Source organism: Cherax quadricarinatus, chromosome 65, assembly GCF_038502225.1.
Source record: "Cherax quadricarinatus isolate ZL_2023a chromosome 65, ASM3850222v1, whole genome shotgun sequence".
Classification (NCBI taxonomy): domain Eukaryota; kingdom Metazoa; phylum Arthropoda; class Malacostraca; order Decapoda; family Parastacidae; genus Cherax; species Cherax quadricarinatus.
This window is the reverse complement of record NC_091356.1, coordinates 10,272,112-10,289,681: the sequence shown is the minus strand read 5'-3', so window position 1 is coordinate 10,289,681 and position 17,570 is coordinate 10,272,112. Positions and strand designations below refer to the sequence as shown.

Sequence of the window (17,570 nt, the reverse complement as noted above, 5' to 3'; positions counted from 1 at the left end):
GACAAACTGCGCAGCGCTATGTATGTTTCATCAATGAATAATGAAGTTTTAAAACTTTAAATTAGTGTGCGTGGTAAATCTTAGTAAATGAACTGTATAATAGTGTATTTCTTCAGACCACTACGCTTACCTTTTTTTCAATTATTATTATTATTATTATTATTATTATTATTATTATTATTAAGTGGTCTTAGAAAGATAATCAGGAGGAGCTGAGTTTTTTATGGATGACAATCTTATCAGGTTTTATCTTATCACAACTTGTCTGGCTGTAGGCAGCCACACACTGCTACTTTGTCTCCCTGTGTAGATTCTTGTCTGGTACGTGTACTGTTAATATATATTCAAATGTTAACTGTCAGTCTAAGTTCTCGATATTCCTGCACCACCAGGTTACGAAGGTAAGATCTAGTCTTCTGTATACCGTATTACACACACACATTATTATAATCACGGGGAAGCGCTAAACCCCGAAGGATTATACAGCACATGTGGGGGGATGGAAGGTATTCAGGCTCAGTTCAGGGAACCGGTGCACAGATCCAATTCCCTAGATCAAGAGCCCCTCACCAGCGTCAAGGAACCTCCCTTGAGGGGTACACACACACACACAAAAGCAGCAAATCTCACTCAAGGAGAAGGATCTTGGGGTGATTATTATACCAAGCCTCCCACCAGCTATAAGAGGCGTTACCAATGGACCCCTGGTTGTCTTCAAGAGGGAGCTGGATAGATACCTGAAGTCAGTGTTGGATCAGCCGGGCTGTGGTTCGTACGTTGGACTGATCCTCCCGATGGATCAGGCTCTAATCCACTGGGAGGCCTGGTCGTGGACCGGGCCGCGGGGGAGTTGATCCCCGGAATACACTCCAGGATCCCCTGAGATGCATATCATCCAAATAACTGCTGCAGCAAATAGGCGTCTGTTAAATCTAAGAATTATTTTTCGACATCTATGGAAGGAGTCATTCACAACCGTGCACATCTGTCCCATATTGGAGTACACAGAACCAGTTTGGAACCCACACCTGGTCAAGACCACCAAGAAATTGGAGAAAGTGTAGAGATTTGTAACTAGTCCCAGAGATATAAGGAATGACCTTTGAGAAAAGGTTAAGGTAACTCATCCTGATAACACGGAGGACAGGAAGGGTAGAGGAAATATGATAACGATGTACAAAATACTGAGAGTAAGTGACATGGTGAACCGGAACAGAATATTCAAAAATTGGGATATAGGAACAAGAGGGCACAACTGAAAGTTGAAAACCTCAGATAATTTATAAGAATGTTGTCAGGAAGTGGAACAATCTGAAAAGTGTAGTAATAGTAGAGGTAGGATCCGTACATAGCTTTAAGAAGAGGTAAGACAAGGCTCTTGTAGACGGGAGAGCCTACATAACAGCTACCAAGGAAGAGGCGTGGCCAGGAGCTGTGAATCAACCCCTGCAACCACATATTGATGAGTGCCTTGCACACACGCATATATATATATATATATATATATATATATATATATATATATATATATATATATATATATATATATATATATATATATATATATATATATATATGCAAACAATCGCAGACAGGCGATCTTAACAATGCAAGACAAGCCATGAGGGCTGGAAATCTTTAGCTCAAGTGGTTTCACACTTCTTAGTGCATCATTGAATAGCTCCTGATGACGCACTGAGAAGTGTGAAAGTACTTGAAATGTAACACTTTTCGTTTTCCAAATATTTGTTTTATATATGTCGTGCCGAATAGGTAAAATTTGCAATTTTTGCTTAAATAGCAACTGTCTTCTTGCCGAATAAGGCAAGTATGCAATAATTTCGCAAAAATCATTCTGAACCTAACGAAAAAAATATATTTCATTGTGTTTATTAAAAATATTGTAAAATTATCTAAAATATATTTAGTTGGATTAGGCTAAACTAAATTGCGCTTATTATAAGGTTAGGTAAGTTTTCTAAGGTTCTTTTGGTACAAAATAATTAATTTTTACATTAACATAAATGAAAAATATGTATCTTTAAACGTATAAGAGAAAATTTTAGAAAGGACTTAATTTTAAATGAGTTCATGTTAATTGACCAATTTTATATATTCGGTACGATAAATAATGAAAGCTGAGCTATGATGTGGCCTCATTACGTTAATGGTATACATTTTCGATATGTTGATGCTTAAGACACATACAACACTTGGGTGTCTTTATTACGAAGAAATTTCAACAACCAGTTGCTTTTTTTAATTCAAATACGGAATTGAATTGAAAAGCTTCTGATTGGCGTAGGTATATTAAAAACACCCAGTGCCGGATCAGCAGGGCTGTGGTTCGTACGCTGGACTACGTGCAGCCATCAATAACAGCCTGGTTGATCAGGTCCTGATCCACTGGGAGGCCTGGTCATGGACCCGGCCACGTTGGTGTTGATTCCCGGAATATCCTCCAGGTAGACTCCAGTGGAAGCTTATAAGGTAAAGAAATCATTTCTTGTTTAGTAACACCCATGTGGAGTCCTACTCCAGAGGATGCCAGAAGACGGTCGAAATATACAGATCAATCAGCCTCTTGAATTTCAGTCTCCTCGTAGGTTATTGAAGATTGAAACACTTATGCAGCATATGAGAATCTTTATTAAGGAAACGTTTCGCCACAGAGTGGCTTCATCAGTCCCTCAGCTGAGGGACTGATTACCTCAATTTCCTCTCCTTACTCGTCTCTGTATTGGACTGATGAAGCCACTCTGTGGCGAAACGTTTCCTTAATAAAGATTTCCATATGCTGCATAAGTGTCTCAATCTTCAACTTGGTGCTTTTTGAAAATCATTTATCACATGTGGGTTGTTATTGAGCACTAATAAAAGTCTTATACACTTTAGGTATTCAAATTATTCCTTTTTATAGGGCGATACCTGCTCCGGGTCGAAGATGAAGTCACATTATACCTACTTAAACATCCCGGATAACGTCAAGACTGAACTGAAGAAACTGCAGAATACTCTCAAGGATGAATCTTACGCTCTGGGCCTCCAGAAAGTCAACCTTGACAACGCTCATATCACCCTCAGCGTCTTAACACTCAGTTCTGGTAAGAGTTTATATTATTTTTCAAGGGGAAACGCTCACTCCACAGACGTATAGCAAAACTTGCGAGTTTGGCTTAAATATCAACGCTCTTCTTGCCGAATAGGGCAAGCGAAAATTTGTGTATGCAATATTTTCGCAAAAAAAACATTCTGAACCTATCGAAAAAAATATATTTCATTGTGTTTGTTTATTATTAAATTATTGTAAACACAACTTAAATATACGTATTTAGCTGGATTAGGCTATATTAAATTGCGCTTGTTATAATAAGGTTAGGTAAGTTTTCTAAGGTTCTTTTGGTATAAAATTATTAATTTTTACATTCATATAAATGAAAAAAATATATCTTTAAACGTATATATATTTTTTTTAGAAAGGACTTAATTTTAATTGACCAATTGTACCTATTCTGCACGATACACACACACACACACACAAGGAGAACCTTGAGTTTTCCCTGAAGCAAGTTTATTCTTTTCTCTGAGGATGAGGGTCCCTAGGACAGTTCTAGAGGTGGTACCTTCCTATATATATATATATATATATATATATATATATATATATATATATATATATATATATATATATATATATATATATATATATATATATATATATATATATACGTCGTGCCGAATAGGCAGAACTTGCGATCTTGGCTTAAAAAGCAACGCTCATCTTGTCATATAGGACAAGTGAAAATTTGTGTATGCAATAATTTCGCCAAAATCATTCTGAACCTAACGAAAAAAATATATTTCACCGTGTTTGTTTAGTATTAAATTATTGTAAACAAATCAAAAATGTATTTAGTTGGGTTAGGGTAAAATAAATTGTTCTTGTTATAATAAGGTTAGGTAAGTTTTCTAGGATTCTTTTGGAGCAAATTGAAAATTTTTTACATTAACATTAATGAAAAAAATATATCTTTAAACGTATAATAGAAAATTTCAGAAAGGACTTAATTTTAAATGAGTTCTTGCTAATTGACCAGTTTTACATATTCGGCACGACATATATATATATATATATATATATATATATATATATATATATATATATATATATATATATATATATATATATATATATATATATATATTTATATATATGCAATAAGATCACAGTACACAGGTGATTTCAGAATATGCAAAACAACCCAAGAATGTAGATATACACCATTTCCTTGGCAAATTAAATAGCTTAGCCCATTCTATAAACTTTACTGTTGAGTTTGAAGAAAATAACTCATTGCCTTTTCTAGATGTTTTAATTATTAAGAGTAATAATGAATTCAAATTTAAAATTTACAGAAAACCTACAGATAACTGTTCCTATGTCCACTATTATTCTTCGCATCAAGATAGAGTTAAACTGTCTGTTTTCTCATCGATGTTTTTGAGAGCTTTACGTATATGTAGTCCAGAGTTCATAGATGAGAAAATATCCAAAATTTATGAAATAGCTAAAGATTTGAAATACCCAAGAAACGTAATTGATAAATCTTTTAAAATTGCTAGAAATACTTTTTACAATCCTAAAAGGGACAACCAGCCTTATTCAACTAAAAATATGTTGGTTCTCCCTTACCATGAAAACTTGGTTGATATGCCTTCTCTTCTTAAGACTTTTAATATCAAAGTTGCATTTAAAAATCTTGATACAGTAAAAAACTTTTGATAAAGAATTCCCCCCAAAATGCTGATGGATGTGTCTATAAGATTCCTTGTAAAATTTGCGATAAAGTTTATTACGGTCAAACTGGTAAAAATCTCGAACTAAGATTAAAACAACATAAATTTAGCATTAGAACTGGACAAGATTCCAATGCTCTATTTATTCATGTGAGAGATTTTAACCATCCAATTGATTTTCAAAAAGTTGAGAAAGTTGTATCAAGCAAGTACTTGGTCGACAGGAATATAATTGAATCTTGTTTCATAAAAAGCAGTTTTGACAATAATATGAATATTTCCTCTGGTTTATATAAATTAGATCCATTTATAATTAATAGAATTTGGGAAGAATTTAATAATACACTGGACAAATAATAAATTTTAAAATTCTTAATTCTTGGGTAGAATAGTTTGTTCGTGGGTTGTGTGAAGGACCTGTCTAGTTGGGCCAGCGGACCTGCTGCAGTGTTCTCTTTCTGATGAGTCGCGCGTCAGGTGTTGCTTTGTTGTGGGATGTGATAGAGAGGTGTGGGCTAGACCCTTTATATGCCTTCCTTTGATGCATTACTTTTATTGTTCCTTGATAATGTGAGTAGTCACGAAAGCGCTTGGAATTTCTCTATTCTTTCACAGTAGTTGCTTTGCACACACACACACACACCATATATATATATATATATATATATATATATATATATATATATATATATATATATATATATATATATATATATATATGTATATATATATATATATATATATATATATATATATATATATATATATATATATATATATATATATATATATATATATATATATATATATATGCAAAACAACCACTCTGAAAGAATAGAAAAATTCCAAGCGCTTTCGTGACTACTCACATTATCAAGGAACTATGAAAGTAAAGCATCCAAGGAAGCTATACAAGGGGTCTGGCCAGCACCTCACTATCAGATCCCACAACGGTTAAACACCTGACGCGCGCCGACCCAACTTGGATAGGTCCTTTGCACAACTCACCCCACAAACTATTCTACCCAAGAAAATTTAAAAATTATTATTTGTCCAGTGTATTATTAAATTCTTCCCAAATTCTATTAATTATAAATGGATCTAATTTATATAAACCAAAGGAAATATTCATATTATTGTCAAAACTGCTTTTTATGAAACAAGATTCAATTATATTCCTGTCGACCATGGACTTGCTTGATACTACTTTCTCAACTTTTTGAAAATCAATTGGATGGTTAAAATCTCTTACATGAATAAATAGAGCATTGGAATCTTGTCCAGTTCTAATGCTATATTTATGTTGTTTTAATCTTAGTTCGAGATTTTTACCAGTTTGACCGTAATAAACTTTATCGCAAATTTTACAAGGAATCTTATAGACACATCCATCAGCATTTATATATATATATATATATATATATATATATATATATATATATATATATATATATATATATATATATATATATATCTACACCAAATGAATCAGTGTAGATACATCATATTATAAATGGTATGCTGTACAATACCGACAAAATGAAGAGTAATACACATTTGCAAAATCAGTTGTTTTTATTGTAGATAGTAAAAATACCTAAGTGTTAACATGTGTTTTACTATCAATATAGATATAGTGTTATTCTTGCAAGTCGAAAATGGTGCTCAACCATAAATTCGTTAATATGCAAACACAAGTAGAAGCTACAGCCCCAACTTGTGGTCTCCGCCTGTGTTCCAGGACACAATTATCGTTTCTTATTTTCCAGAACCCACTCTTGTTTGCTCACACGGTGAGCTAGCGTCTACGCTCACTCTGAGCTCCCTTGCTGACACTCTGGACTCCTCCGTTCACACTGTGCTCGCTTGCCTGCACTCTGAGCTCGCCTACACCGAGCTCGCCTACACTGAGCTCGCCTGCTCTCGTGTTATCTCTATCTCTCTCTGTCTCTGTCTGTCTGTCTGTCTGTCTGTCTGTCTCTCTCTCTCTCTCTCTCTCTCTCTCTCTCTCTCTCTCTCTCTCTCTCTCTCTCTCTCTCTCTTCTGAAACATCTCAATCATCACTCTTTGCTTCACTTATTTTCCTCCCTGTCAGATGTAATTTCTTACAGTCAGCTATCACAACAAGAGGTTGCCACGTGCCACCAATCAGTTATTGATCCACGATACAATCTTTCCCTTAGATATTGTAATAGCATTTTAATACTGTTATTATCCTTAAGGCTTAACAATTCGTTAATTAGAAGTGCGTTGAAGGCAAAACACCTAAAACACTTAAAAGTTTAATGAAAATCAAGACAAATAAAAATGATTAATAAGAATAAATTTTAGAAATACGTCATTAACAAATTTTCCCCAAACACTTATAGTATTTTAATTAATGATTACTGTAATCATGACAATAATTGGTCTGAAAACTTAACTGGTGAACGGTACAGAAATTATACCTCAAAGAATATTCGCATGATTATTTTAGCAATGTCTTCCAGACACACCTGTACTTCTTACCAGCTACAGAGGCACACTGATTCTTTTTTGATTAATGGGGTTCAACGTCTATCTACTACACGAGGGTGATTAAAGCTGAATGTCTCCTGGACACTAGTCAAGAATAATCCTTAAAAAAGGGATTGATTAAAGTAAATTCTCAGCTTATATTCACTGAGAGAAATGCACCTTTCGGTGCATATATACTGTGTCTAATGCACTGGCTCTTAGGGATAGTTCTCTTAAGAGCCAACTGGGGGTTCTGCTTTGTTGGGTTTAACGGCTATTGAACTATATGGTCATAGGCTAGAGGCTTCCTATATGATGAACGACCCGAGGTCACCTAGCGCCTCCCCTTCCACCTAGTAGTGGAAGGGACAAGGAAGAAGAATTCTTCAAGTATCTATTTACCCCCACACCAGTGATAATCATTTAACCTCATTAAATACTGACCTTTCTTCAGAAGAAGCATCTCTGGAGGAGGATCCTTCCAATTGGCCAAGGAATCTACGTCGACTGAAACACAATCCTCTTGTATATTCTTTTTCAAAACTTGTTCTGTCTCATCAGTGGGTGGTTTCTGTTTACTTCCAACTGAAGAGGGCATTAACGAAAAAAGGCGGGGCCTCTTAGGTGAATGATTCATCCTCTTGAACCATATTTACACCCTATTTCTTCATTCCCACAACCACAGTCTAGTTGACTGAAGTAACAGACTAGTTTGTCAGTATGGGACACTGACTCATCATATTATTGCATCACTGGTCTTCCTCATTTACCTTCACATTATTATTTTTATTTTTTTAATTCATCGGCCGTCTCCCACCAAGGCAGGGTGGCCCGAAAAAGAAAAACTTTCACATTCCATTACTGTCTTGCCAGAAGCGCGCTTACACTACAGTTCTAAAACTGCAACATTAACACCCTTCCCTAATTATGAGTGCAGACACTGTACTTCCCATCTCCAGGACTCAAGTCCGGCTTGCCGGTTTCCGTGAATCCCTTCATAAATGTTACCCTGCTCACACTCCAACAGCAAGTCAAGTCCTAAAAACTACTTGTCTCCATTCGCTCCTATCTAACATGCTCACGCACGCTTGCTGGAAGTTCAAGCCCCTCGCACACAAAACCTCCTTTATCCCTTATAATCTTTCTTAGGCCCACCTCTACCCCGCCTTCCCTCCACTACAGATTTATACACTCTCGAAGTCTTTCTATTTCCCTCCATTCTCTCTCCATGACCGATAAATCAGACTATTTAGTCCAGCAGTATCACTCATACAACAGTGATAAAAAATATAATATAAAAAGAGAAAATAATAATATTGGCGATGTAACAACCCCATTTCCATTATCCATTTCTTGCCTTTCACTCTCCTTCCTTGCTCTTTGCTATAGTGAATCTGCGTAAAATATTACAACAAAAAGAATCATTTGAGAACCAACTAGATTACAAAACTTCAAGTACGATATCCATAGTACCAAAATTAGGAAGTATAACGAAAAATAATTTCTCCTGATTCATTTTCTAACTCATCCAACGACGTTATTGAGTCAGAATTACTTATTAAACCCATAAACCTGTTTACCAAAATAAGCTTCGAGTCTAACGCCTTTCTAAATGTTACTCATTAAAATTCTAAAAATAACAATATTTTGACACAAAACAAGTATACTCTGTTTTATCCACGGAACAATACATCCATTCGTCAACAAGTCTGTACTTCGACACAGAGAGAGGAACTGAATAGTCACACAGCCCACGCAAACACGACTCCTTGCACTATAGGTGCCGAACGTGTCCAAAACAACAAGACTGACGTCAGAACGTACAATTGTGTGGTTTGACGTGTACAGTGTTTCATTTTATCATTAGCCCATCACATTCCCACAGTTTTTATGATGTAAGTAGGTATAAGCTTGGCGATAGTCAGTTACGGCTACATTTTAATCAATTACAGCTACTAATATAATTGTAATTATACTCAACTTCAATTACAATTACTTCAAGCCACAAGTTTCTGTGGCTGCATTGCTATTGATGCTGCTCGTTGGGGATGGCAATAACGGGAGGAGGGAAATAGTCCAGTAGCTTTACATCTCTCGAACTGTGGTCAGCGTTGTAGGAAGCATGATTAACGATCATATTTGTTGCCTAACGTTATGTGCCTGGGTTCGATCCCCAGCCAGTAGCAGTATGTTCTTCGATACATACACATACACACACTATATATATATATATATATATATATATATATATATATATATATATATATGTGTGTGTGTGTGTGTGTGTGTGTGTGTGTGTGTGTGTGTGTGTGTGTGTGTGTGTGTGTGTGTGTGTGTGTGTGTGTGTGTGTGTGATCTTTTATAAGCTAATGTATATTTTTAATAATAATAATAATAATAATAATAATAATAATAATAATAATAATAATAATAATAATAATGATGAAAATGAAAATGATAGCAATGATCTCAACCATAGAAAACGAAAACGAAATTAATGCAATCATACATCGCTTATAATTGGGCGATGGGAGGGGGCGCTGCTCCCAGGGCTGCTAACAGTGGTAACAATACTAGAAACACTGACCTTAATAACTTCACATTGTTCTTTATTTAATTCAAGCTCTTACACATTAAGGTGATTTTTCATATTACTATTATTATTATTATTATTATTATTATTATTATTATTATTATTATTATTATTTCAGAAAGAAGAAAACAAACGGAGGAAGAACTAATAAATTCGACTAATAAACTTCTTGACAGCATTAAGGTGAGAACAGAGGTTTATATTAAATGTCTAAAAATATATTTTTAATTCAAGGGTCACAGCAAACCAAATCGTGAGACTGAAAGTTTATATAAAGGTTTATTCAAAAAAATATTTACAAGAACACTGACCCCCAGACTCGCCTCACCTCTCAAGTCAATTTCGTGAGTGCTCATTCCGTAATTGCAACATATACATACAAACTGATAAATAAGAAATATAGCTTACGGGTTATTCATTCGGACAACAGTAACATGCTCACTTACAACATCGTAAGTGCGATTTCCAACACATTATCCACTGTGCCATTGACCGTATTTACGTCCCAAACTGCTAAACATGAACTAACCTCAATCTAATCCTGTCATGTTGTATTCACTGGTGAATAACATTTTCAGAGGAAGGCTGCTTATAGCATCAGGTTTACGATAGCATTGTGAAATGTTGAAATCTGATTATACAGCATTCATAACTTCTGCATTTTGTAGGCATGCAAGCAGTTTGATAACTGTACACAATAAGCATGTAGAATATGAACAGAAGAGTTTAGCAATCTGCCAATATGTCATCAGTCATGATTAATATTTAATGAGAAGCTACCTCAATTATATTTGAAACAAACTACTTGCATACCTACAAAATGCTGAAGTTATGAATGCTGTATAGTCAGATTTCAACATTTCACAATGCTAGCGTAAACCTGATGCTATAAGTACCCTTCCTCTGAAAATGTTATTCATCAGTAAAAACAACGAGACATGGTTAGATAGTGACTAATTCATATTTAACAGTTCGGGACGTAAATAGGGTCAGTGGCACGGTAATGTGATGGAATCGCATTTACGATGCTGTAAGTGAGCACGTTTCTTTATTTTTTTCTCCATATGAAAGACCCATGAACAATATTTTCTGTTTCTCTTAGATATATGTTAATGGTTCACATTATCTTCCCTGGGTTGGGTCTCAGACCAGGTCTCTCAGGAGGGAAAGGAAATATAAAACTTAGAACTATAAAAACATTCTGGAAAATAAATGTTAAAATATACTGAAAAGTAATTGTTAAAATATACTGGAAAAAAACTGTTAATATATATTGGAAAGTAACGATAAATATATATTTAAGGTAAGAATTTGTAAGATTTGCCTCTTATTTAACATGTTTACCCGACAGCAAGAAATGATGGGCAATTTCAGAAAGTGTGAAACGTTTAACAGGCTTCCATTACACACTTTTATGACAGGATGATTGCAGTCTTTGCCACAAATTTCATATTTAGCAAATACATCAAGGGCGGCTTCTATTTTGAGACCCCATGCAACATGATTACCTATTTTATGAAAGTATTAAGATATCATTACGTTGTGTGTTGGTACTGCAGTCAGCAAGTTCTTGTAGTAAAGAATAAATAATATAGAATTAGATTCCCTTAAGTTGTATTTATTTACTTGACATTTTTTTTTGCAGATTATTCTTGATTGATAAGTCTTTTGAACTGTGTAGTGGTTGCGTTGTTTTGTTGTTATGTGTATTGTGGATTGCACAGTTGGAGTGCACGTGGAAACAAGGAGCTCTGGAAGTGGAATATTTAATACCTGAAGTTTGCTGGATCATCCAGGGATCATTGTGTGTGCTCTTTTGGAAAACCAGCTTCAGAGCACGTCTGATGGGAGCTCTTCAGAGCACGTCTGCTGGGAGTTTTCTACACAATTTCTCATATTAATCTATATGTCATAAATTCTCCAAACTAATAAATAATAAATGTCATCTTACATCATTAGCAAGTGACTAACATGAAAATTCCCCACAGCAACCAAAAGTGAGCATCAGTTTCCGGGGCCTTGGCTGTTACGGGGGCAGAGTGCTGTTTGTGCTAGTGAAGAAGACGGAACAGCTGGTAAACCTTAAATACGACGTGGACGACCTTCTAGAGAAAGATGATATCCAGGTGCACGATCACAGGTTCATCCCACACCTGACACTCTTTCGTCTGCCCAAGAACAAAGCTAGCAAAGACGATGATGTAATAAAATTGACAGAATCTACAAGAATACCTCAACTGGATAGTTTCACCGTATCTAATGTGTTCTTCAAAAAAGTGTGCGATAATTTTAAATAAAAGCAAAATGAGAGATAATACTATATCATCGCCAGTTTTTCGGATTGTCACACTATACTTAAAAAGTTCAAACACTAAGTTCATGTACGGATATACAGCAGTAGAATGACATTTATTGATGGTTATCATGTATTAACCAGTTTCTGTGACAATAATAACTAGCTACGTACGTTTCACTAGTGCGATCCTAGGGCAAGGCCCACATCACCATCGTTCAGCCTTTTTATTATAGACTTTTAAGAACATAAGAACGAAGGAACACTGCAGCAGGCCTACTGGCCCATGCGAGGCAGGTCCAACCCTCCCACCGGCTAAAGCCAATGCACCCAACCTAGTCAGGTCAGGTCACATTGACTTAAGGGAGAAACACGGCAACCGACCTGGTAGCACAAGCTATCAGGTCCAACTCACACCCACCCATATCCACTCATGTATTTATCCAACCTATTTTTAAAGCTACACAACGTTCTGGCCTCTATAACTGTACTCGGGAGTTTGTTCCACTCATCCACAACTCTATTACCAAACCAATACTTTCCTATATCCTTCCTGAATCTGAATTTTTCCAACTTAAAACCATTGCTGCGAGTCCTGTCTAGGCTAGATATTTTCAGCACACTATTTACATCCCCTTTATTTATCCCTGTCTTCCATTTATACACCTCAATCATATCCCCCCTAATTCTACGTCTTCCTAGAGAGTGCAGATTCAGGGCCCTTAGTCTATCCTCATAGGGAAGGTTTCTGATACATGGGATCAACTTTGTCATCCTCCTTTGTACATTTTCCAGAGCATTTATATCCAGTCTGTAATACGGTGACCAAAACTGTGAAGCATAATCTAAATGAGGCCTAACCAAGGATGTATAGAGTTGAAGAACAACCTGAGGACTCCTATTTTTTATGCTTCTTGATATGAAGCCAAGGATTCTATTAACTTTATTGCGAACACTTATGCACTGTTGTCTTGGTTTCAGATTACTGCTAACCAGAACTCCTAAATCTTTTTCGCAATCCGTAATATTAAGATCTACATTATTTAGTTTATATGTGGCATGGTTATTGTCCTGTCCAACATTTAGAACTTTGCATTTGTCTATATTAAACTGCATCTGCCACTTCTCCGACCACTGCATCAGTCTATTCAAATCTTCCTGGAGTGCTCTAATGTCCTCGTCAGAATGAATTCGACGGCCTATTTTGGTGTCATCGGCAAACTTGCTGATGTCGCTCTTTATGCCCTCATCTATGTCGTTTATGTAGATTGTGAACAGCAGGGGGCCCAACACTGACCCCTGTGGAACACCGCTCGTGACGCTTCCCCACTCTGATTTCTCCCCATTTATGCAAACTCTCTGCTGCCTATTTGTCAACCATGCCTCTATCCAGGAAAAAATTTCTCCTCATATTCCATGTGCCTTAATTTTCCTCAATAGTCTCTGATGTGGGGCCCTGTCAAAAGCCTTACTAAAGTCCATATACACAATATCATATTCATTACCATGATCTACCTCCTCAAATACCTTAGTGAAAAAAGTTAATAAATTCGTAAGGCAGGAACGCCCCTTTGTAAAACCATGCTGAGATTCGTTGATTAATTTATGCTTTTCAAGGTGGCTACGAACTGCCTCGGCAATTATTGATTCCATAAATTTTCCCACTATGGAGGTTGGGCTTATTGGTCTATAGTTAGAAGCTAAGGACCTGTCACCTGCTTTGAAAATAGGTATCACATTTGCCATTTTCCACTTATCTGGCACCATGCCAGTTTGTAGTGATATGTTGAAAAGATTAGCCAAAGGTTTGCTAAGCTCCTCTTTACATTCCTTTAGAACCCTTGCATACAGTTCATCAGGGCCTGGGGATTTGTTAGGTTTTAATTTATCAATTTGCCTAAGGACCGTGTCACTTGTGACCCTAATCGTGCACAGTTTATTATCGTCCTGTTCTACATAATTTATCATTTCTGGAATATAGCTGGCATCCTCCTGTGTAAAAACTGAGAGGAAGTATGTGTTAAAAATTCTACACATTTCCTTATCACTGTCAGTGAGCTGACCCGAGAAACTTTTGAGTGGGCCTATCTTGTCCCTGATCTTACTTCTGTATACCTGAAAGAATCCTTTTGGGTTAGTCTTCGATTCTCTTGCAACTTTAACCTCATAATCTCTTTTTGCTTTTCTAATTCCCTTTTTTATTTCTCTCTTTAACTGAATATATCGATTTCTTAATTGCCCCTCTCCTCTTTTGATTTGCCTATATATGCCTCTCTTTTGACCAATCAGATACTTTAATCTATTGTTCATCCATTTAGGATCATTTTTATTTGATCTGATTTTCCTATTTGGAACATAATTTGACTGAGCAGCTAGAACTATACCCTGGAAAGCGTCATATCGGCAACCATCACCACCTACCTGACCCTTAGTCAGGTCATTCCAGTTCAGCCCACCTAAGTAATTTTTCAGTCCTATGAAATCAGCCAAGCGAAAGTCAGAGACGGAGACTTGATTGCCATTATTAGGGGAATTCCATGATATATTAAAACTGAGTGATTTGTGATCACTTTCCCCAAGCTCATCATTAACCTCAAGATTATTAATTAGTGTTTCCCTACTGGCAAGAACCAAGTCAAGGAGGTTATTTCCCCTAGTTGGCTCTGTCACAAACTGTTTTAAAAAACAATCCTGGATCGTATCAAGAAAGTCACCTGACTCTAAATTTCCTGTCAAATTGCTCCAGTCAATCTGTCTATAGTTGAAATCTCCAATTAGCAAAACACTTTCGTATGTAGATGCCTTACGAATTTCGTCCCATAGAAGTTTACTGCACTCCCTATCAAGATTTGGGGCCCTGTAAATCGCACCCAAAATTAGATTTTCTCGGCCCTCGAGAAGCTGTAACCAAACAGATTCAGTGGCTGACGCTTCTAATTTTATATCTTGCCTAACACAACAATTTAAATTGTCTCTGACATACATCGCTACTCCACCACCCTTCCTGTTAACCCTGTCAGTGTGGAATAATTTATAGCCTTGTATGTGACATTCAGAGGGCATCTCTCTATCTTTCAGATTGAGCCAGGTCTCTGTTATAGCAATAATATCTATGTTTCCTGCACTTGCAATTAATCTTAGCTCATCTATCTTATTTCTTACACTCCTGCTATTATTATAGTAAACCTTAAGGGAGCTAGTCCCTTGCTGCCCTCTGCTGTCCCCCTTTGTTTGCTGACCTGATCTATTGTCTTTATTTATAACTTCATGCTGAATGCCTTTTATACATTTACTGCTTCCAACCCTAGTGTTGCAACCTGCTTGTTTCCCCACACACACCCATACCTCTATCTTCTATCAGTTTAAAATCATAGGCATTTCACCAATGGCCTTCTCAATTGAGTTTGCAAGTGCTACCACCCCAGCCCCAGAGAGATGTACCCCATCCCTTGCATACATATCATGTTTGCCATAAAAGTTGTTCCAGTTGTCAATGAATGGGATTGCAAGTTCCTTGCAGTATCTGTCTAGCCAGCAATTTACACCAATTGCCCTAGACAACCATTCATTTCCTACTCCCCTTCTAGGCAAGATGCTACATATGATTGGGACCCCTCCCTTAGACTTAATGAAATCTATAGCTGATCTGTACTTATCTAGCAGCTCTTCTCTCCTACCCTTCCCAATATCATTTCCACCAGCACTGAGACAGATAATGGGCTTGTTCCCATTACCTGACATGATATTATCCAGCCTGTTAACTATGTCCCCAACACCAGCTCCAGGGAAGCACACTCTATCCCTCATCTTCTTATTATTACAAAAAGCACGGTCAATATATCTTACCTGAGAGTCACCAACCACGAGAATGCGCTTACCTCTGTTAGCAGGGGCAGTAGTACCCTTACCTTCACTGGCCACTGAAGTGCATTCATCCTGAAGAACCAAGAAGCTATTTCCTACCTTCAGATCTTCACTCTTAACTTTCCTTATTCTGATTCTCCTCCCATTACTGGTTACCACTCGCCACTTGTAGCAGGTGCTGGACTGCACATCACTGCTGGTAGCCGTTGCTACCTCCCCACCTACAGCCTCCTAACAGCGAGAGACAGACTGCACCTCACTGCTATAAGCCTCATTCCCCACAACTCCAGCCACCTCACACTCTCTCCCAGGCCCATTGAGGTGGACCTTCAGCCTCCTAATCTCCTCCTAGAGAAGCAAGACCTCTTCCTTCAACTCTCCAACCTCAATTTTTAAAACACTGCAGAAGCAAGCCATGCTTTGTAACCGTCCACGCTAATCCCCAAAGCAGCTCAGGGTCTGTGACCCATCACACACACACACATATGCAGAACCACTGTGAATGAATAGCGAAATTCCAAGCGCTTTCGTGACTTCTCACATTATCAAGGAACGACATATATATATATATATATATATATATATATATATATATATATATATATATATATATGTATATATATATATATATATATATATATATATATATATATATATATATATATATATATATATATATATCGTGCCGAATAGGTAAAACTTGCTATTTTGGCTTCAATAGCAACGCTCTTCTTGCCGAATAAGGCAAGCGAAAATTTGTGTATGCAATAATTACGCAAAAATCTTTCTCAACATAATGAGAAAATATATTTCATTTTGTTTATTATTAAATTATTGTAAACTTATGTAAAATATATTTAGTTGGATTAGATTAAATTAAATTTCACTTCTTATAATAAGATTAGGTAAGTTTCCTAAGGTACTTTTGGTACAAAATTATTAATTTTTACATTAACATAAATTAAAAAATATATCTTTAAACATATTAGAGAAATTTTTAGAAAGGACTTAATTTTTAATGAGTTCTTACTAATTGACCAGTTTTACCTATTCGGCACGACATATATATATATATAATATATATATATATATATATACATACATTATATATGTATATATATATATATATATATATATATATATATATATATATTTATATATATATATATATATACATACATTATATATATATATATATATATATATATATATACATACATTATATATGTATATATATATATATATATACATATATATATATATATATATATATATATATATATATATATATATATATATGTAATGCTTGACATTTATTAATATATTACATTAGAGGTGTGATGATAGAGATGGTATTCGATGACAGATGAAGATAAACATCACCAAGTTAACATATATCCCTTATGATAACCTATGCAACTTATGGAACTTTCTCACAACAGCCGAAACTTGACATCAGCTTCGGTGGTCTGCGATGCTTCGGTGCAAGAGTGCTATACGTGGCAGTGAACGAGACAAGCCAGTTGT

At 35.9% G+C, this 17,570-nt stretch overlaps 1 protein-coding gene across 1 annotated transcript in view; it reads left to right on the top strand.

Moving 5' to 3' along the window:
- Window positions 1-259: 259 nt before the first annotated feature.
- Window positions 260-17,570, top strand: part of LOC128700611 (uncharacterized) — an 18,188-nt gene continuing 877 nt past the window's right edge. The window contains exons 1-4 of the mRNA XM_070098928.1: window positions 260-321; window positions 2,921-3,104; window positions 10,005-10,069; window positions 17,486-17,570. The exon at window positions 17,486-17,570 is cut by the window's right edge and continues 877 nt beyond it. Coding sequence (XP_069955029.1) covers window positions 2,945-3,104; window positions 10,005-10,069; window positions 17,486-17,570 — 310 coding nt within the window. The 5' untranslated portion in view covers window positions 260-321; window positions 2,921-2,944. The remainder of the gene's footprint in view (window positions 322-2,920; window positions 3,105-10,004; window positions 10,070-17,485) is intronic.